Source organism: Podarcis cretensis (assembly GCF_951804945.1).
Source record: "Podarcis cretensis genome assembly, chromosome: 14".
Classification (NCBI taxonomy): domain Eukaryota; kingdom Metazoa; phylum Chordata; class Lepidosauria; order Squamata; family Lacertidae; genus Podarcis; species Podarcis cretensis.
Window position 1 is genome coordinate 27,035,762 of NC_137183.1, and position 15,627 is coordinate 27,051,388.

General features: G+C 45.8%; 1 protein-coding gene across 7 annotated transcripts in view; it reads right to left on the reverse strand.

Moving 5' to 3' along the window:
• The window catches only part of MEGF11 (multiple EGF like domains 11), a 349,752-nt gene that overhangs the window by 105,609 nt on the left and 228,516 nt on the right, over positions 1–15,627 (reverse strand). For all 7 annotated transcript variants that reach the window (XM_079954213.1, XM_079954211.1, XM_079954210.1 and 4 more), the window contains 2 exons: positions 12,037–12,173; positions 2,798–3,010 (listed from right to left, as the gene is read on the reverse strand). In XM_079954213.1, coding sequence (XP_079810339.1) covers positions 2,798–3,010; positions 12,037–12,173 — 350 coding nt within the window. The remainder of the gene's footprint in view (positions 1–2,797; positions 3,011–12,036; positions 12,174–15,627) is intronic.

The window sequence follows — 15,627 nt, forward strand, 5'->3', positions numbered from 1 at the left end:
AATGCTATTCCCCAGAACAGGGTGAGCCACACTAAAAACCCTGCTCTTTCACATTACTATGGAAAGGGCTTCTGAAATCTTTGGAACTTACAGGAGAAAGTCTCCCACAGACTGCTGCAATCTATTGGGTGTGGAAGGGGTAAGGCAGTCTCTCAAGCAACCTGGTCCCAAGCTGTATAAGGACTTCTATGTTAGCATCAACACACTGAACTTTGTCCAGTAGCAGATTGGCAGCCAATGCAACTCCTGCAAGCAAAGTGACATACACTGGTGGTACTTTGCCCCCACAAACAACCTAGCTGCTACGTTCTGCATCAGCTGCAGCCTCTGGACCAACCCCCAAGGCTATCCCCACACAGAGTGAATTGCAGTAATCCAGCTGTGAAGTTGCCAATGCATGATCAATTGTGCTCAAGCTAGCCTGGTCCAGGAATCGTACTCTTGGACTACAGCTCTCAAGATCCCCGATGGAAGTTGTTGTGCAAGAGCATTTGGAGGGTGCCATGATGGCTAGAATGGGCCAGAACCCTGGGAACTGGTTGTACATAATTTAAGGAAGAGAACTTAGGTGGGAATGCTAGTACTGTACAACTTCATGGATGGAATTGAACGCATGTGGGAGTTGGGGGGGGGGCTTATGGGTTTGTTTTGTTCTTGTTTTTATTATGCATTTTGTGTTTCTATTTTGCATTTTTATGCTGTAAATCGCCCCGAGATCTTTGGATGAAGGGCGGTATAATTAATTGATTGATTGCTTAAATCCCTACATTTCAATAGCCTCAAGGCTGTTTTCAGAGAAGGTGAGCTCTCCTTTCTCAGTTTAGATGCCCCCTTTGTCTCGAAACTTTGACAAGCTGCTGAAGAGTTGCTTGGAAAGTCAAAAGCTGAAATGCCAATGGGATGAATGAAAATAACATCTACGGATCTCTGCCTGCCGCTATCTCTTTTGTTCCACCGTGGTTGAGATAAGACCAAGTAGAATGACAGATTTTTATCAACGGGGAGAGACTAGACTCATTTATTAAGAGGAGCAGATACCATCTGGAGACAAGAATGCTTGAAGACAGTACAAACAGATGGGATAGGGGAAAAGAAAACCAAGGCGAAGAAACAACCTGGCCAGATCAGAAGCAGTGCAAGGTGCAAATATTCTCTTGGGAGAGTAAATGTTCAGAGGGGCATTTCCCCCATTAAATTTAAAGTCTTGCTTTGAAAAAGCTCAGTCTCTATCCATCTAGATGGCAGTCTTATCAGATGACTTTAAATGGGGAGAAAGGCTAAAGACAGAGTATCCATTCTATAGAGGTTTGGCACCAATATTAATATTTTTATATAAATGCTAATTATTCAAGCAGGACAATATTAGCCTCACATGAGAGCTGATACAGAGTTTGTGCCTGGAATGAGCTCTGAAGTCCAAGCTCTGGTGCATATGACACTACAGTTTGTTTGTTTAGAAGACTTACAGCCTGCCACGTGGGTTCTTTTGCACTATGCAAAAACTTTAATATTTCCCCAGAAGGGCAGATGATGACCCTGGAGCCAGAACAATTTTTCAGCAGGAACTCAGGGGAACTCAGCTCCAGCACTTCTCAGATGGGTGCCATTGCCGGCACCTCTTTTTCTAGAAAATAGCACTGCTAGGAGACATAGCAAAAGAAGAGAACAACAGAACTAAGACTACCAAGTTACCTCTACGGAGTAGTCAGCAAGGAGAGGGATATGGAACAGCCTTGCCAAGGAAGCTTGCTTGGCACCATTCTTGTAGTCCTTTCATCCCAAGGCGAAGACACCTCTGTTCAGCCAAGTTTTCTTTTTTTAAAAAAACACTTGTGCAGTCTACTTCTCAGTTTTCAAACCTGTGGCTTTCATCTGTGTGCTCTGTTTTTGTAGCATTTATTTAATTTCGAAGTTATGCTTTTAATGTATGTTTTGGTTAGCTTCCCTGTATTGGGAAGGTTTTTATGTTTGATGTTTTATTATGTTTTTATATGTTCTGGAACTGCCCAGCGTGGCTAGGGAAATCCAGTCAGACAGGCAGGGTATAATAATAATAATAATAATAATAATAATAATAATAATAATATTGTAAGCCATACAAATAACTGTGTTATGGGGCAGCTTACAAATCAATCAATTAATCAAGTTTTAAAACACTTTCACCCATTATCTTCTCTGATGTTCAGGATCTGGACACCACACATGGCGGTAAAAGGTAAAGGTAAAGGGACCCCTGACCATTAGGTCCAGTCGTGGCCGACTCTGGGGTCGCGGTGCTCATCCCGCTTTATTGGCCAAGGGAGCCGGCGTACAGCTTCCGGGTCATGTGGCCAGCATGACTAAGCCGCTTCTGGCAAACCAAAGCAACGCACGGAAATGCCGTTTCCCTTCCCTATTTATAAACTTGCACTTTGACGTGCTTTCGAACTGCTAGGTTGGCAGGAGCTGGGACCAAGCAACAGGAGCTGACTCCATTGTGGGGATTTGAACCTCCGACCTTCTGATTGGCAAGTCCTAGGCTCTGTGGTTTAACCCACAGTGCCACCCACGCCAATACCGCCAATTCCTCATTTTGTTCCTCAGCCCAGCAATGGGCTCTTCCACTGCCCACATTCAACAAACATGCATCACTGCTTGTACGAAGTTCAGGAGTTGCTCCATGCTGGAGATGGAGTCACTGGACTTGCCCAGAAAAAAAATCCACTCCTCCATCTTTTCCTTCCCACTCGCTTCCCAAAAGAAGCTTTCTTGTTTCTTAGCTATCACTCTCAGCTAGCAAGAGACATGATGCACATACCTGACTGTGTTTGGCACATGGCAAGGACACCGCTTGTTGCATTTCAGCCCATAGTATCCCTCAGGGCACATCCGCTCCTGGCAATGGATCCCTTTGAAGCCTGGGTCGCACAGGCAGGCCCCATTGATGTGGTAGCACTTGGCTCGATTCTCGCAGTTGCATTTCTGCATGCACTGAAAGCCGAACGTCCCAACAGGGCACTCCTCCTGGCATCTGCAAAGGAGAAGAAGCAGTGGCAGGTAGAGGCTCAATGTAAACTGGAGACGTGGGAGAGCTTCTAGCAAACCAGTCAAGTTTAAACAGCACCAGGCCCAATAAAAATCTGTAGCTCAGTGGCAGTTTGCATGCAAAATGTCCCAGCATCTCCATATAGGACCAGCAATGAGCCCTGCCTAAAACTCTGGAGAGCCAACACTGGTCAAGGTGTGCAGTTTTGAGTTAGATGGGCCAATGGTAAAGGAAAAGGTAAAGGGACCCCTGACCATTAGGTCCAGTCATGACCTACTCTGGGGTTGCGGCGCTCATCTCACTTTATTGGCCAAGGGAGCCGGTGCACAGCTTCCGGGTCATGTGGCCAGCATGACTAAGCCGCTTCTGGCGAACCAGAGCAGCACATGGAAACGCCATTTACCTTCCCGCCGGAGTGGTACCTATTTATCTACTTGCACTTTGACGTGCTTTTGAACTGCTAGGTTGGCAGGAGCAGGGAACGAGCAAAGGGAGCTCACCCCGTTGCGGGGATTCGAACCGCCGACCTTCTGATCGGCAAGTCCTAGGTTCTGTGGTTTAACCCACAGCGCCACAAGGCGGCTTTAGAAAGCTTGCTGTTCCTTGCTGGCCTGTTGCTCTGGATCCAGTCTGTTCGTTGTCAACATCCCCACCTGCACAGAACTAGAACATGAGATTTGGTTTGCTGGATCAGGCAAGAAGGTCTTGCTATATTTTTGGTAGCCATCAAGCTAGCTTGATGCACCAACCTGATGCACCTGGAAGCTTGTAAGAAGAGCATAAAAATGGCTGAAGGAAAACCTGTACATGTGAAAAAACGAAGAGCCTTGCTGGATCAGGCCAAAGGCTTATCAACCCTGTGTCCTGTTCTCACTGTGGCCAATTGGATGCCCATTGTCCTTTGCCAATAAGATGCCCACGGGAAGTTGCTGAGTGTAACAGCAGACAGTACTCTCACCACTTGTGATTTCCAGCAACTGGCTTTTGGTGGTCTAGGGCTTGCCGATCAGAAGGTCGGCGGTTCGAATCCCTGTGAAGGGGGGAGCTCCTGTTGCTCGGTCTCTGCTCCTGCCAACCTAGCCATTCAAAAGCACGTCAAAGTGCAAGTAGATAAAGTGCAAGTACCACTCCAGTGGGGAGGTAAACGGTGTTTCCGTGCGCTGCTCTGGTTTGCCAGAAGTGGCTTTGTCATGCTGGCCACATGACCTGGAAGCTGTACGCCGGCTCCCTCGCCCAACCCCAGAGTCATCTGCGACTGGACCTAACGGTCAGGGGTCCCTTTAGCTTTAGGTTTACCAGGGGAGGAAGAACATAGCCACCATGGCTAGTAGCTCCTGCATCATCCTGCCCATGCCCTAAAGTCATATGCCAATGCTCTCCCCTCTGAGAGCTCCCCTCTGTCCAAACTGAGGCTAGGAAAGCTGGAGGACTTATCTTTTCAAATTCCCATACAAAATTCAGACAAATGTGCAGATTGGAACACAGCAACGTACTGGAGTTCGCACTTCTTCAAATATTGCATTATGGGTCTTGAAAATGCCATAGATTAATGTATAAATGGTCTGGTTGACAGCCTGGAACATTGGAATAGTGACATTACATGCCAAAGCATTTTTCTGCAGCCCCCCCCCCCCCCAGATTTTGCCACTAATAACCATGATCTTGATAAAAGGCAGCACAAATTTACTGGTTCCTCCAGCAGTAAAGCCAGGCTCCTACTCGAGAAGCTGCAACACAGGGCCACGCAAGGGATCGGTGCCTAAGCCACCTCCTGAGTTCTGAAACTTGCCCTACCCTGCAAGAAGCTCACATCTTCGTCTGAAATGATCTGCCATGAAGGACCACTATGTCGTATTATTAATAAAGTCTTATCGCATGGGCAGCAGGGACTGGAAATTGCCCAATCAGCATTCATTTAATCCTGCCATTGATTAAAATGTTTACTGTAACCTCCACGCAGAGAGGAGATTGTTAAATGCCTTTTGTGGGTCATTTCGCAGACGGCACCGGAGAGAGTTAAAATATGATGATCAGGGAGAAAGGATTTAAACACGCAATGCTTGCCTGGGAACGCGGGAGGGGAATGGCAATGAAATTGGTTGATGCAAAAGGAAAAGTGCTATTGCAGCTGCTGGCTCCACTGAATATGTTTCCGCCCCTGAAACAAACAACATGTCCCATTGCTGTATATTCTTACATCAGATTTTACAAGGCAATGATTCTCAGGTATTTTCAGTGGAACAGCTATTGCAACACATCCGTAGTTGGGGATGTGCAAAACTGCCCATTTCAGTTTCTCTTGGCGCCTTATTTTTCCAGGCTTAAGTTCAGTTTGCCACATTTCAGCATCAGCTTGCTGAAAATTCACCAGCACTTTACAGTGCCTTTCTCCTAATATTTACACTTTCATGCACACAGTTTTGAAAGTTCTCCTAATATAACATACTACTACTATGCCACATCAGCTGTCATTGCTTCCACCACAGACTCCTGCGAGCTGTAGTTTCTTACACATGCTGAGAGTTGCTAGGAGACCCCCTTTAAAGGTAAAGGTAAAGGGACCCCTGACCATTAGGTCCAGTCGTGGCCGACTCTGGGGTTGCGGCGCTCATCTCGCTTTATTGGCCGAGGGAGCCGGCGTACAGCTTCCAGGTCATGTGGCCAGCACGACTAAGCCGCTTCTGGCGAACCAGAGCAGCGCACGGAAACGCCGTTTACCTTCCCACTGGAGCGGTACCTATTTATCTACTTGCACTTTGATGTGCTTTCAAACTGCTAGGTTGGCAGGAGCAGGGACTGAGCAACGGGAGCTCACCCTCTCGCGGGGATTCGAACTGCCAACCTTCTGATCAGCAAGCCCTATGCTCAGTGGTTTAACCCACAGCGCCAGCCACATCCCGGAGATCCCCATACCAACGTACAATCCACGGAGTTTCCTGAGGAGGATTGCTAAACCATGTTGGGAACTGTAATTCTGGGAGGGGAATAGAGGTCTCCTAACAACTCTCAGCACCCTTAACAAACTGCAGCTCCCAGGGTTCTTTCTGGGGAAGCCATGACTGTTTATAGTTTTATCATAGTGCTTTAAATGTATATTGTGAATGAGACCTGAAGTTAAGTTTGAAAGAAGCATTCTACTGCTGAAAGGAACCGTTGGCTGAGGGTGCTTGATATCAGTCTGTATGTGTGAGGTGACCGCCACAATTTCTCTGGTTTGCAAATGTGCCCATGTGCCCCCAAAGCTTGGCAACCCCCTGGGTTACCACTTGATGCTGGTTGATTTGCATCCCTTCTGATTACCACAGAGACTTTCCTTGCTGCAAAGTTTGCAGTGTGCTGCTTCAGCTAACGCTGAGGCAGGACGGAGCTTCCCTACCCGCGTAGTCTAGAAAGCATATACAGCTTTATGACACTAAAGGCAGGCAGAGAACTATTTCCCCTGCCACACTGGTATTTAAAAGCACAAATGCCTGCTTTCTGTTTGCAGATCTTATTGGCAGGCCCGAAAGCATGGTGAGATGTCTGGAGAGCTTGCTTTCCAAGTGCAGTCTACAGATTTGAGCAGAAATGTAAAATACTCCGCAAGATGAATAGAGTAGTCAATACCGTACTATATCATCCTATATTTATAGATGAAACCAAGTAGGAAAGAGCATCGAGAAATGAAACATCGATGACCTAATCTATTTACATAATTAGCTACCCTCTTGCCCCCAACCCAAACGCTCTCCTAATTGTTTAACCAACTTATTTATCTGGAGATCAAGCAACCCCCTGCAAATGAATTTTATGCCACAAGAAACCAATAACGGCTCCTTTGGAATGTAAGGATCATCGCTGTAGGAATTAACTTGCTGCAGAAAATGTCATCACTTTGCAACGTATCAATCTAATGGGCCTGCAACACCATTAGCAGCCAGATGCATTGCTCAATTAAATTACTCAACAAGCGACTAGACCATCGTCATGTTTCTTGTTCTATTTTACATGGCTTCCTTCTTATCTGGGAAGAGCCACATTATTATAAGTGCCATTGAAGTTTAATAAGTGTACAATTATTTGGGGTTGGGTTAATAAATGTGCCAGCTGTAGAATTAATGGCTACAATTTCACAACGTATTAAACATTATGAAGCCCTGTTAAACACGTTACATGCACAAAACAATATTTGTTTCTTCCACAACAAGGGTGGGGGAACTTTCTGACTTGGGGGGGGGAGGGAGTTGATATCTTTACCTGGTTGTGCCCCATGGGCAAACCTGGAAAGGTGGTTTTCCCCACCCACCTGTCAAAATCCCTTAAGCAGAGTTCCCAACTGGCCAACAGCCACTTTGGGAAGCACAGCACTTGAGGCTGGCAAAATACCGTACTTCTTTTTCCTCTCCTACCAGCTGATTGCATAAGTGTCATCTGCTGATTGACAGGTAGGCATGGTGGTGGTGGGGTGAATGGCTTTGTGGACCAGACTGGATCTCCTGGAGGGCCAAGACTGGCTTGCAGGCTGAAAGTTCCCCAGGCCTGTTCTGAAGCAAGAGTGAGGAATCTGAGGCCCTTCAGATATCCTGTGGGGGAAGGGCAGCTCTCATATGCCCTAAGCACTGGCCATGGTGGCAATGGAACCCAGATGGAGGACCACACTTTCCCAACCCCCTGCTCTAAGGATGTCACAAGAGGAGCTATATCTTGCTGCCAACCCATTCTCTCATCCGTGATAATAGTTTTGTCCAATGGAAAGAATCGAAATGGCACCCAAGAAACCGCAAGCATTTAAAAACCCGGGTGATCATGTTTTCATAAATATCATAATGGAGTACTCACGGGTAACAAAACAGCAAGGAAAATAAACTTGTTCGCTGTAATTGGTGAGATTTGGGGGAATTGTCCTCCCTGCATAAAAGATTCTAATCTTGCAATTCCGCAGCTCAAATACAGTTTATTGCTGGCTGCAAGACTTGGGAACTGATTTCCCATGCTGTATTTCTACCAGAACTGTGGCTTCCAATAATTGGGGTCCACAATGAAAGCATTTGCATTGGATGCTCAGCTCACGTAAATTTCAGTGCAGCAGGGAAGTTATCTGGCGCTATCAACTTGGCGTTTGTTGAGTTATTCAGAATGCACAGGCACGCTCCACGAACCAGAAAAAAGTGAGAAAGAAAAGGGAGCTATTCAGCTCCCACAGGCTTTTGTGACCGAGCTATTTCCCCACAAATATTTATCGAAAAATACATGTTTTATTATCTCTTCTGCAGGACTGTATGCTGTAGGCTAATACAGATTACCTTTGAAGAGTATTAGAAAGGGGATCCGGAAGGGATTGTTGTAAAAGAGCACCCATTAACAGGAACATTTCCTTGATTTATTTAAAAGGTCACCCGCCCGTTATTTCACCCAGAATGGGGGATGGGGGAGAGGAATCTTATTGCAGCCCATCAAGCCCAGGGAGCAATAGGGACAGAAATGAAATTGGCTGGTTGGTCCCATTGTTCAAATTAATTGAGAACGGTTTAGTCGCAACTTTAGGAACAAAAAAAGGATTTATTTATTTTTTTGGTCCTAAAAGTGAACCAGCAGCCCATCATGAGCTGAACCAGGATTGAAAGCTGCAATTACAATGGGCTTGGCTTCAGCACCCAGTTTTGGGATCCAGGGTGAACTCAGGGATGGAGAATTTTTTTCATTCCCTTCTGGACAATCTGCCAGTGGTGGGTGGAGCAATTGTTAGACCTTTGTACAGTTGGCTAGTTTCTACACATGCTTGACATGCCCCTGCCTATGCTGCCATTCAGTCAAGAAGGAAACATTAATGGAGTTTAGAGACACATTCTAGCCAGGCATACACACTTGGGGTGCAAAGGAGAGCCAGCAAGAAGTTTGGCTTGGGAAGAGTTCCAGGGGCCAGACAAGAGTTATCTAAGGACAAATGCAATCTTCAGTAGTTTGTAAAACCCCATTTCAAAGGAGAAGCAAACTTCTGGGCCCCTAAATTCTTCTCCCGAGAGGCAACAACTGCTCACCCAGTAAGCATCCCAGCTGAGTGGGGATTTGACTCCTGGTCTTTCACCTCCTAGACTGGCTGAAAGCTCCACACTAGCTGAAAGCACCACAGAACACCTGGTCAATCAATCCTTTACTAGGCCAACGAATGACCATCTTTACATAAGTGGATCAGACCATCCTGAAGACATTAGCCTGTTTGGTGTAGAAAGTTGGGGGCAAAGTGGGTACACCCACTCCCACATCCTAGTTTATGCCTTCAAGTATCATTTTGAAAGCATGAATAGAGCTTATGTTTCTCTTTGGGGAAAAGATAAGAGTTTTGCCATTGCCCTTGATAGTTACAGTGGTCCTATTGGGGACCTTCACTCATAGATCCATGAAAGGTTGATGTCAGTCTACAATGGCTGTCCCCAGCCTGGTACCCTTCAGATGTTGTGGGACTACAACTTCCATCAGCATCCCAGACAGGGATGATGGGAGTTGTAGTCCACTAATCACCTGGAAGACACAAAGTCAGGGATTGCTGGTCTACAGAAATATATCATTTGGGATTCTTAGGTGCTTTGAACAGTCTCCCATCTAGAAATGCTGGAGTGCGGTATGGGAAACGGAGAAATGCAGTACTTACTCTTGAGGGGATTAATTGGTATAAATGTGTTTCATTTGCATATCTTGTAAACACGGAGAGATCTCCCCGTTCAAGTTTATTGCTGCAAATATCTAAATTGAATTAAATTTAATCCATTATGTTTTATAAGGGACATTTAAAAAAAAGGAAAACCACACCATCCTAGCTATAATAAAAATGGAGGAGCTCTGCCAAAAAAAATTATAGAAGTGATAATATCTAGCTATAAAAAAAAGAATGTGTCTCATTTCAGCAAAAGTAATGGGGTGCATGATTATTTATTTATTTAATTAAAAGCATTTCTAAACAGCTTACGATTTCAAAAAATCTCAATCTACAGTGTACACCATGTCTTCCTATATACATAAAAATGTAAGGCTGTTGTTTTATAGTCCCCACTGGAGGATTTGTAGTGTCTCGTCAGAATCTTAGGAAGGGGAGGCTCTAGGGGTTAATGTGGGGATGATATGGGTAGGGTGGTGAGTCGAGTGAAGAGGAGCACAGGGCCCACCCCCAATATAAAAACAATGGGTTGTAGCTGAATAAATTCTACTCTGAGTAGCCCCACTGAAATTAAGGGTGATAAACTTATCACGTCCTTTAATTTAAATAGGCCTACTCACATTAGTAGGACGAACATTGGGTACAACCCAAAACAGAAATATAAAGTCAGTTCCGGCACCTCTCAGGTGGGCACCATTGCGCCATAAGAGAATGAGAGAGGCATTCATGGTGAGTTCCAGCACCTCTTTTTCAAGAATAAATAGCTCCCCACCTGCCACTTTTCCCCAGGATGACGAGGAGCAATTAATGAGTACTCTTTGGGTTCAGCCATTCAGCTACAAATCCACCTAACAGTTACCTGTTAATAAATAAATGAATAAATATATGTGTCTGCTAAAAAGTAATCCTTGTTCAGTTCAGTGGGACTTACTCCCAGGTAAACGTACACAGGATCAAAGCCTTATCCCCCGAGGAAAAGGAGCTCTTTATTATCGGATTCCATTACTGACACTTTCAAAGGAAAATCTTCTCAATCCCCTTTTAAAATAGTTTTCTTGAAATAGCTTTAGTGTGAAGAATTATATTTGACACCTATTGGGCCAGACCTGATTCATGTGTTTGCAAGGACTTCAAGAGATATATGTAAATGTCTCCAGCTAGGACTTTTTACTTCTCTATGGGATCTGAAGCTCCTTCTGTCAAAACGAATAAGGCTTGAACAAGGCCCAGGAGCCTTTGTGCTCTTAACATCTGAGAGGATTGCAGGTTTTCTCTTTGCATTGTTTTCTTATCAAGTTACGTATGGCGTGTGCTTAAAATATGTGTGTGGTGTGAGGTTTAGTGGTTTGAGTGTCAGACTAGGACCTGAGAGACTAGGGTTCAAATCCTCACTCGGCCATGAAGCTTGCTGGGTGATCTTGGGCCAGTCACACTTTCTCAACCTAACCTACCTCACAGGGTTGTTGTGAGGATACAGTGGAGAGGTGGTGGTGTATGCCACCCTGAGATCCTTGGAGGAAAGGTGGGAAACAAATGTAAAAGTTTAAAATAACTCAAATACTGCTAAATGTTCGCTTTCTCTTTTTATTGATTTAAATAGTGCATCTCTCTGTATTCGTTAGGCTTTTGGGGGGCGGGGGAAGGGTTCATACATCTTGCCAGGAGCAAAAGTAGATGCAGCCATTCATGCCAATTTTACCTGTGAGCATAGGGACGCGGATGGCACTGTGGGTTAAACCACTGAGCCTAGGACTTGCCAATCGGAAGGTCGGCGGTTCGAATCCCCATGACGGGGTGAGCTCCAGTTGCTCGGTCCCAGCTCCTGCCAACCTAGCAGTTCGAAAGCACGTCAAAGTGCAAGTAGATAAATAGGTACCGCTCTGGTGGGAAGGTAAACGGCGTTTCCGTGCGCTGCTGTGGTTCACCAGAAGCGGCTTAGTCATGCTGGGCACATGACCCGGAAGCTGTATGCTGGCTCCCTCGGCCAATAAAGCGAGATAAGTGCCGCAACCCCAGAGTCGGCCATGACTGGATCTAATGGTCAGGGGTCCCTTTACCTTTACCTTACCTGTGAGCAGTAGGCTCACACTCACATACCTCGCTCCATCCAGGTAAGCAAAAAGCATTAGCAGGATGCAAGGATACATTCCAGCCAGGCATAAAGGAAACTGCAAACAGGGCCAAGGTGTGGTGTAACCTGGGGAGGAGCCCAAGGGCCAGATAGAAAGGCCTTGAGGGCCACATTTGCCATCCCCCCGGACCTGAGGTTCACCATCTCTGACAATGGGACTTTGCTAACTGAAGTTTCATTGGGTTGAGTTTTAACTGGCAATCCACACACAGGAGAATGAAGTTTTCTACCTGCTACCTCCATACCTACCTGTCTCCCATATAGCCTGCAGTGCATAGGCAAACCCCCGTCACATGATCACATTGCCCTCCATTATGACATGGGCAATCCTGGCTGCAGTTAACCCCATATGTTCCTGATGGACACGGCTGGGCACATACAAAGCCCTATGTAGGAGGAGACGGAGAGAAAAAACAGTCATTTCAGGTTAACATCATTTCAGATTAACATGGAGAAAAACAAACAAACACATTGCATTTATCTGTGCATTAAAGGATGTGCTTTGCATTTCATGTCATCTAATAAAGTGCTTGCCACTTTACCATGTACGTATATTAAATGCATATCTTAGTTTGAAAGTCATATGAGAATGTGGACTTTAGGATAAAATGTGTACGAAATGACCAGGTTAGGGTAAACTGTGTTCATAAATGTCTGTTCTGCCAAGGAATACATATAATGTGAATTCTAATGCAAAGTAATACAAAGTAATGTGCATTTTAAAAATTGCAGATTCATGCAGTAATGGTACAGAATGGACTTATGAATGAATGCTGGAGGACATGGAAACATACTGAGCCTTCCATTCATATGCCACACAATCCATCCAATTTCTACCAGTAGTTGCTACCATTGAGAAGTTATGGGGTTCAATCCTGCTTGGAAACCCTGCCAAGCCATGTTGTGACTGCCACAACCCTCAGGTCAGGTTCCCCTTCTTCTTTGGATGAGGCCAGGGGTTCTGAGTGGGAGAGGGAATCATCCTAGGTGTACACAGCCACTCAGAAGGCACACTGACGCACACTGCCTTCCATCAGCCACAGCTGGTGACCCATTGAAACCCCTATCTAGACAAAAATAACCTAACTTCTGTTGTCTATTCTTTGGTAACCTCTACTGCAACACATTATATGTGGCGCTGCCTCTGAAGATGGCTCAGAAACTTCAGCTAGTGCAAAATTAAGTGGCAAGCTTGCTCACCAGGGCAAGACAGTTTGAGCATATTACTCTGATTCTGGTTGTCCATTCATTTCCTGGCCCAATTCATAGTGCTAGTTTCACTTATAAAGCCTTAAATGGCTGAGGACTGCAATACCTCAAGAACTGCTTCTTCCCATATGAACCAACCAGAACCCTACGGTCATAATCTGAGGCCCTTTTTCATGTGCTTTCTCCATGAGAGATCCAGAGGATGGCAACATGAGAACGGGCCTTTTCTGTGGTGACTCCCCATTTGTGGAATGCTCTCCCCAGGGAGGCTCATCTGGTGCCTTCATTATATACCTTTAGGCACCGTGTATTGTGTATTCTCATTTTGTATTTTTACATTGTAAGATATGGATTTAGGGATGAAGGGTAGTATAGAAATTGAATAAATAGTAATAATAATAGCAGATGAATCTCAGTTCAATACTTGCAATAGGACAGTGTCTTCCACCATACCTTATGGAAAGGGGCCAGCGTAGGGGTTCTAGGCATGTTGTGTGGCACATACAAAACCTTGTCCTCCCACAACTCACTGCCATTTCCCCTCTCGTAGTATCTGTCACCTGAGGCAGTTGCCTCACTCGGCTTAACAGTAGGAACCGGGCCCTGCCTCTCAGCAAAGCACCTTAAAGCATTTTAGGGGGAGAGGGTGGTAGTTGAAGAGGAAAGAATGAACAGTTCTCAGGGCAAATAAAAAACACAGTACATCTCAGAATGGGAATAGGAACAGCTTCATATTTGCCTTCCTCTGACAGTTTCTTCACCCACAGGCCAGGAAGATTTGGCAATACCAACAACCCCAGAATGGAATACAGTGCATCTCACTAATCATGAAGGACTCTGAAAGCCTATCCTAACCTGTATGATTGCTGGCTCTTCAGCTGTGGAAGGGATAGCTTGGCCTCAATTCAAGAGCATCCGGGCCCTACCATAACCATTTGTGTCTCTAGGCTTGAGCAAGGAGTGATATTCTGAATCTCTCTCCAGGAAGGCAAGTTGCCTTTTCTCATCATGTTTCAAAGAGGAGAGGATTTCTATCAGCAAATGATGAGGAAGCAGTGCTCCAAGATGCATCCCCTCAAGAGAGGTGTGAATCTTTTGGCACAAACGTGCATTTAGGGAATACAAAATGCCCATCTCCGGAGGATCAAATGTCAGAGCAAAGTTGCAAGCAATTTTATGCATCTCATCAACACAGTTTGTTCCATCAGCAACTTTGCAAAGACTTCAGGCTTGTGTGTTCTTCAGTGCCCTTCCCCAATGTCATCAACTGCTGCCGAGGAAAGCAAAAGATGGTCCCAGCACCATCCCCTCTCCCAACACTTCATTTAAGTCAGAACAAGGATTAAAAGGCATTCTTCTCTCCAACAGAACATGTGCTGCAAGGACTTTGGGGCAATCAGACATGATCTTGAATACACAGCAGAGCCTGAATGAGGCTTAGGTACAACTTCAAACTTTCAACCACTCTCTTCTATTCATAACCAGGGTGTCAGATAATCACTTCCATCATGCAGTGCACAGCTGAACTTCAGAACTTGCTTCCACAGAAGGTAGGATGGCCACCAGCTTGGATGGCTGTAAACTAGGGTTGGACAAACATATGGAGGATAAGCCTATCAATGCTTGGTAGCTGCAACAAGAGGCAGTAATACTTCTAAATACCAGTTGCTGAAGACTGCAGGAGGGGAGAGTGCTCCTGTGCTTGGGTCCTGCTGGTGGAAATACCACAGGCAGCCTCTGTGAGAACAGGATGCTGGACTAGATGGGCCATTGGCTCTTTTCAGTCCTTTCAATGTGTCAGGAGTGCTTGCAGGAGCCAGGCCCTGTGACCAATAGGACTTTGCAAGACTGGGGCCTTCCTAAGTTTGTTCTGAAGAGGCAAGGCGCAGCTGCACAGGTGAAGCTGATTGGTAACTCACAGCACCTGGTAGCAAGAGCCGGGAAGGGATATAAGGTCAGCTTATTTGGCTCTTTGCCACAGCAACACGTTTCTTGCCTTGCTGTGTTTGGCTTCTTGCTTCCTGATCCTCAGACCTCGGCTTCTTGACTCCTTGCTTCTCGACCCTCGGACCCTTGACTTCATGACTCCTTGCTTCTCGATCCTTGGACCCTTGACTTCGCGACTCCCTGCTTCCTGACCCTCGGATCCCTGGCTTCTGGACTCTCGTTCCTGCTCCCACCCTGCCATCTCGCCCCTGGTCCTGATGTTCTCAGCTGGGACTTCGACAGCCCGTAGACCGGACTGTGACACAATGCACCACGGAAGTGCAGGGGGGCAGTGGAGGGAAGGGGCTCTCCCAGACAATGTGTTTGTTTAGCATTCATCACATTTGTTTGTCGGGAGGTTGGACAGTGCTGCACCAAACATTACTCCACATTTTCCTGTGCATCTTCCCATCACATTTCTTATTGCAAAAGTCTTATCTTTGAGGGAGGCAGGTGTTGTGCAAGTGCTCCCAATCAACTGCGGTTGTGCCACCTGAACTTGCTAGTATATGACTGAATCCCACCCCAAAAGAGTGACACTCTGGAGATGTCCAAGAATTCCACTTCACACGAGTGACTGTGAAAGCGGAACTGAAAGACCTTCCTCTGGGGTAGATGCCAAACACAAAAAGGGTGAAAACGGAC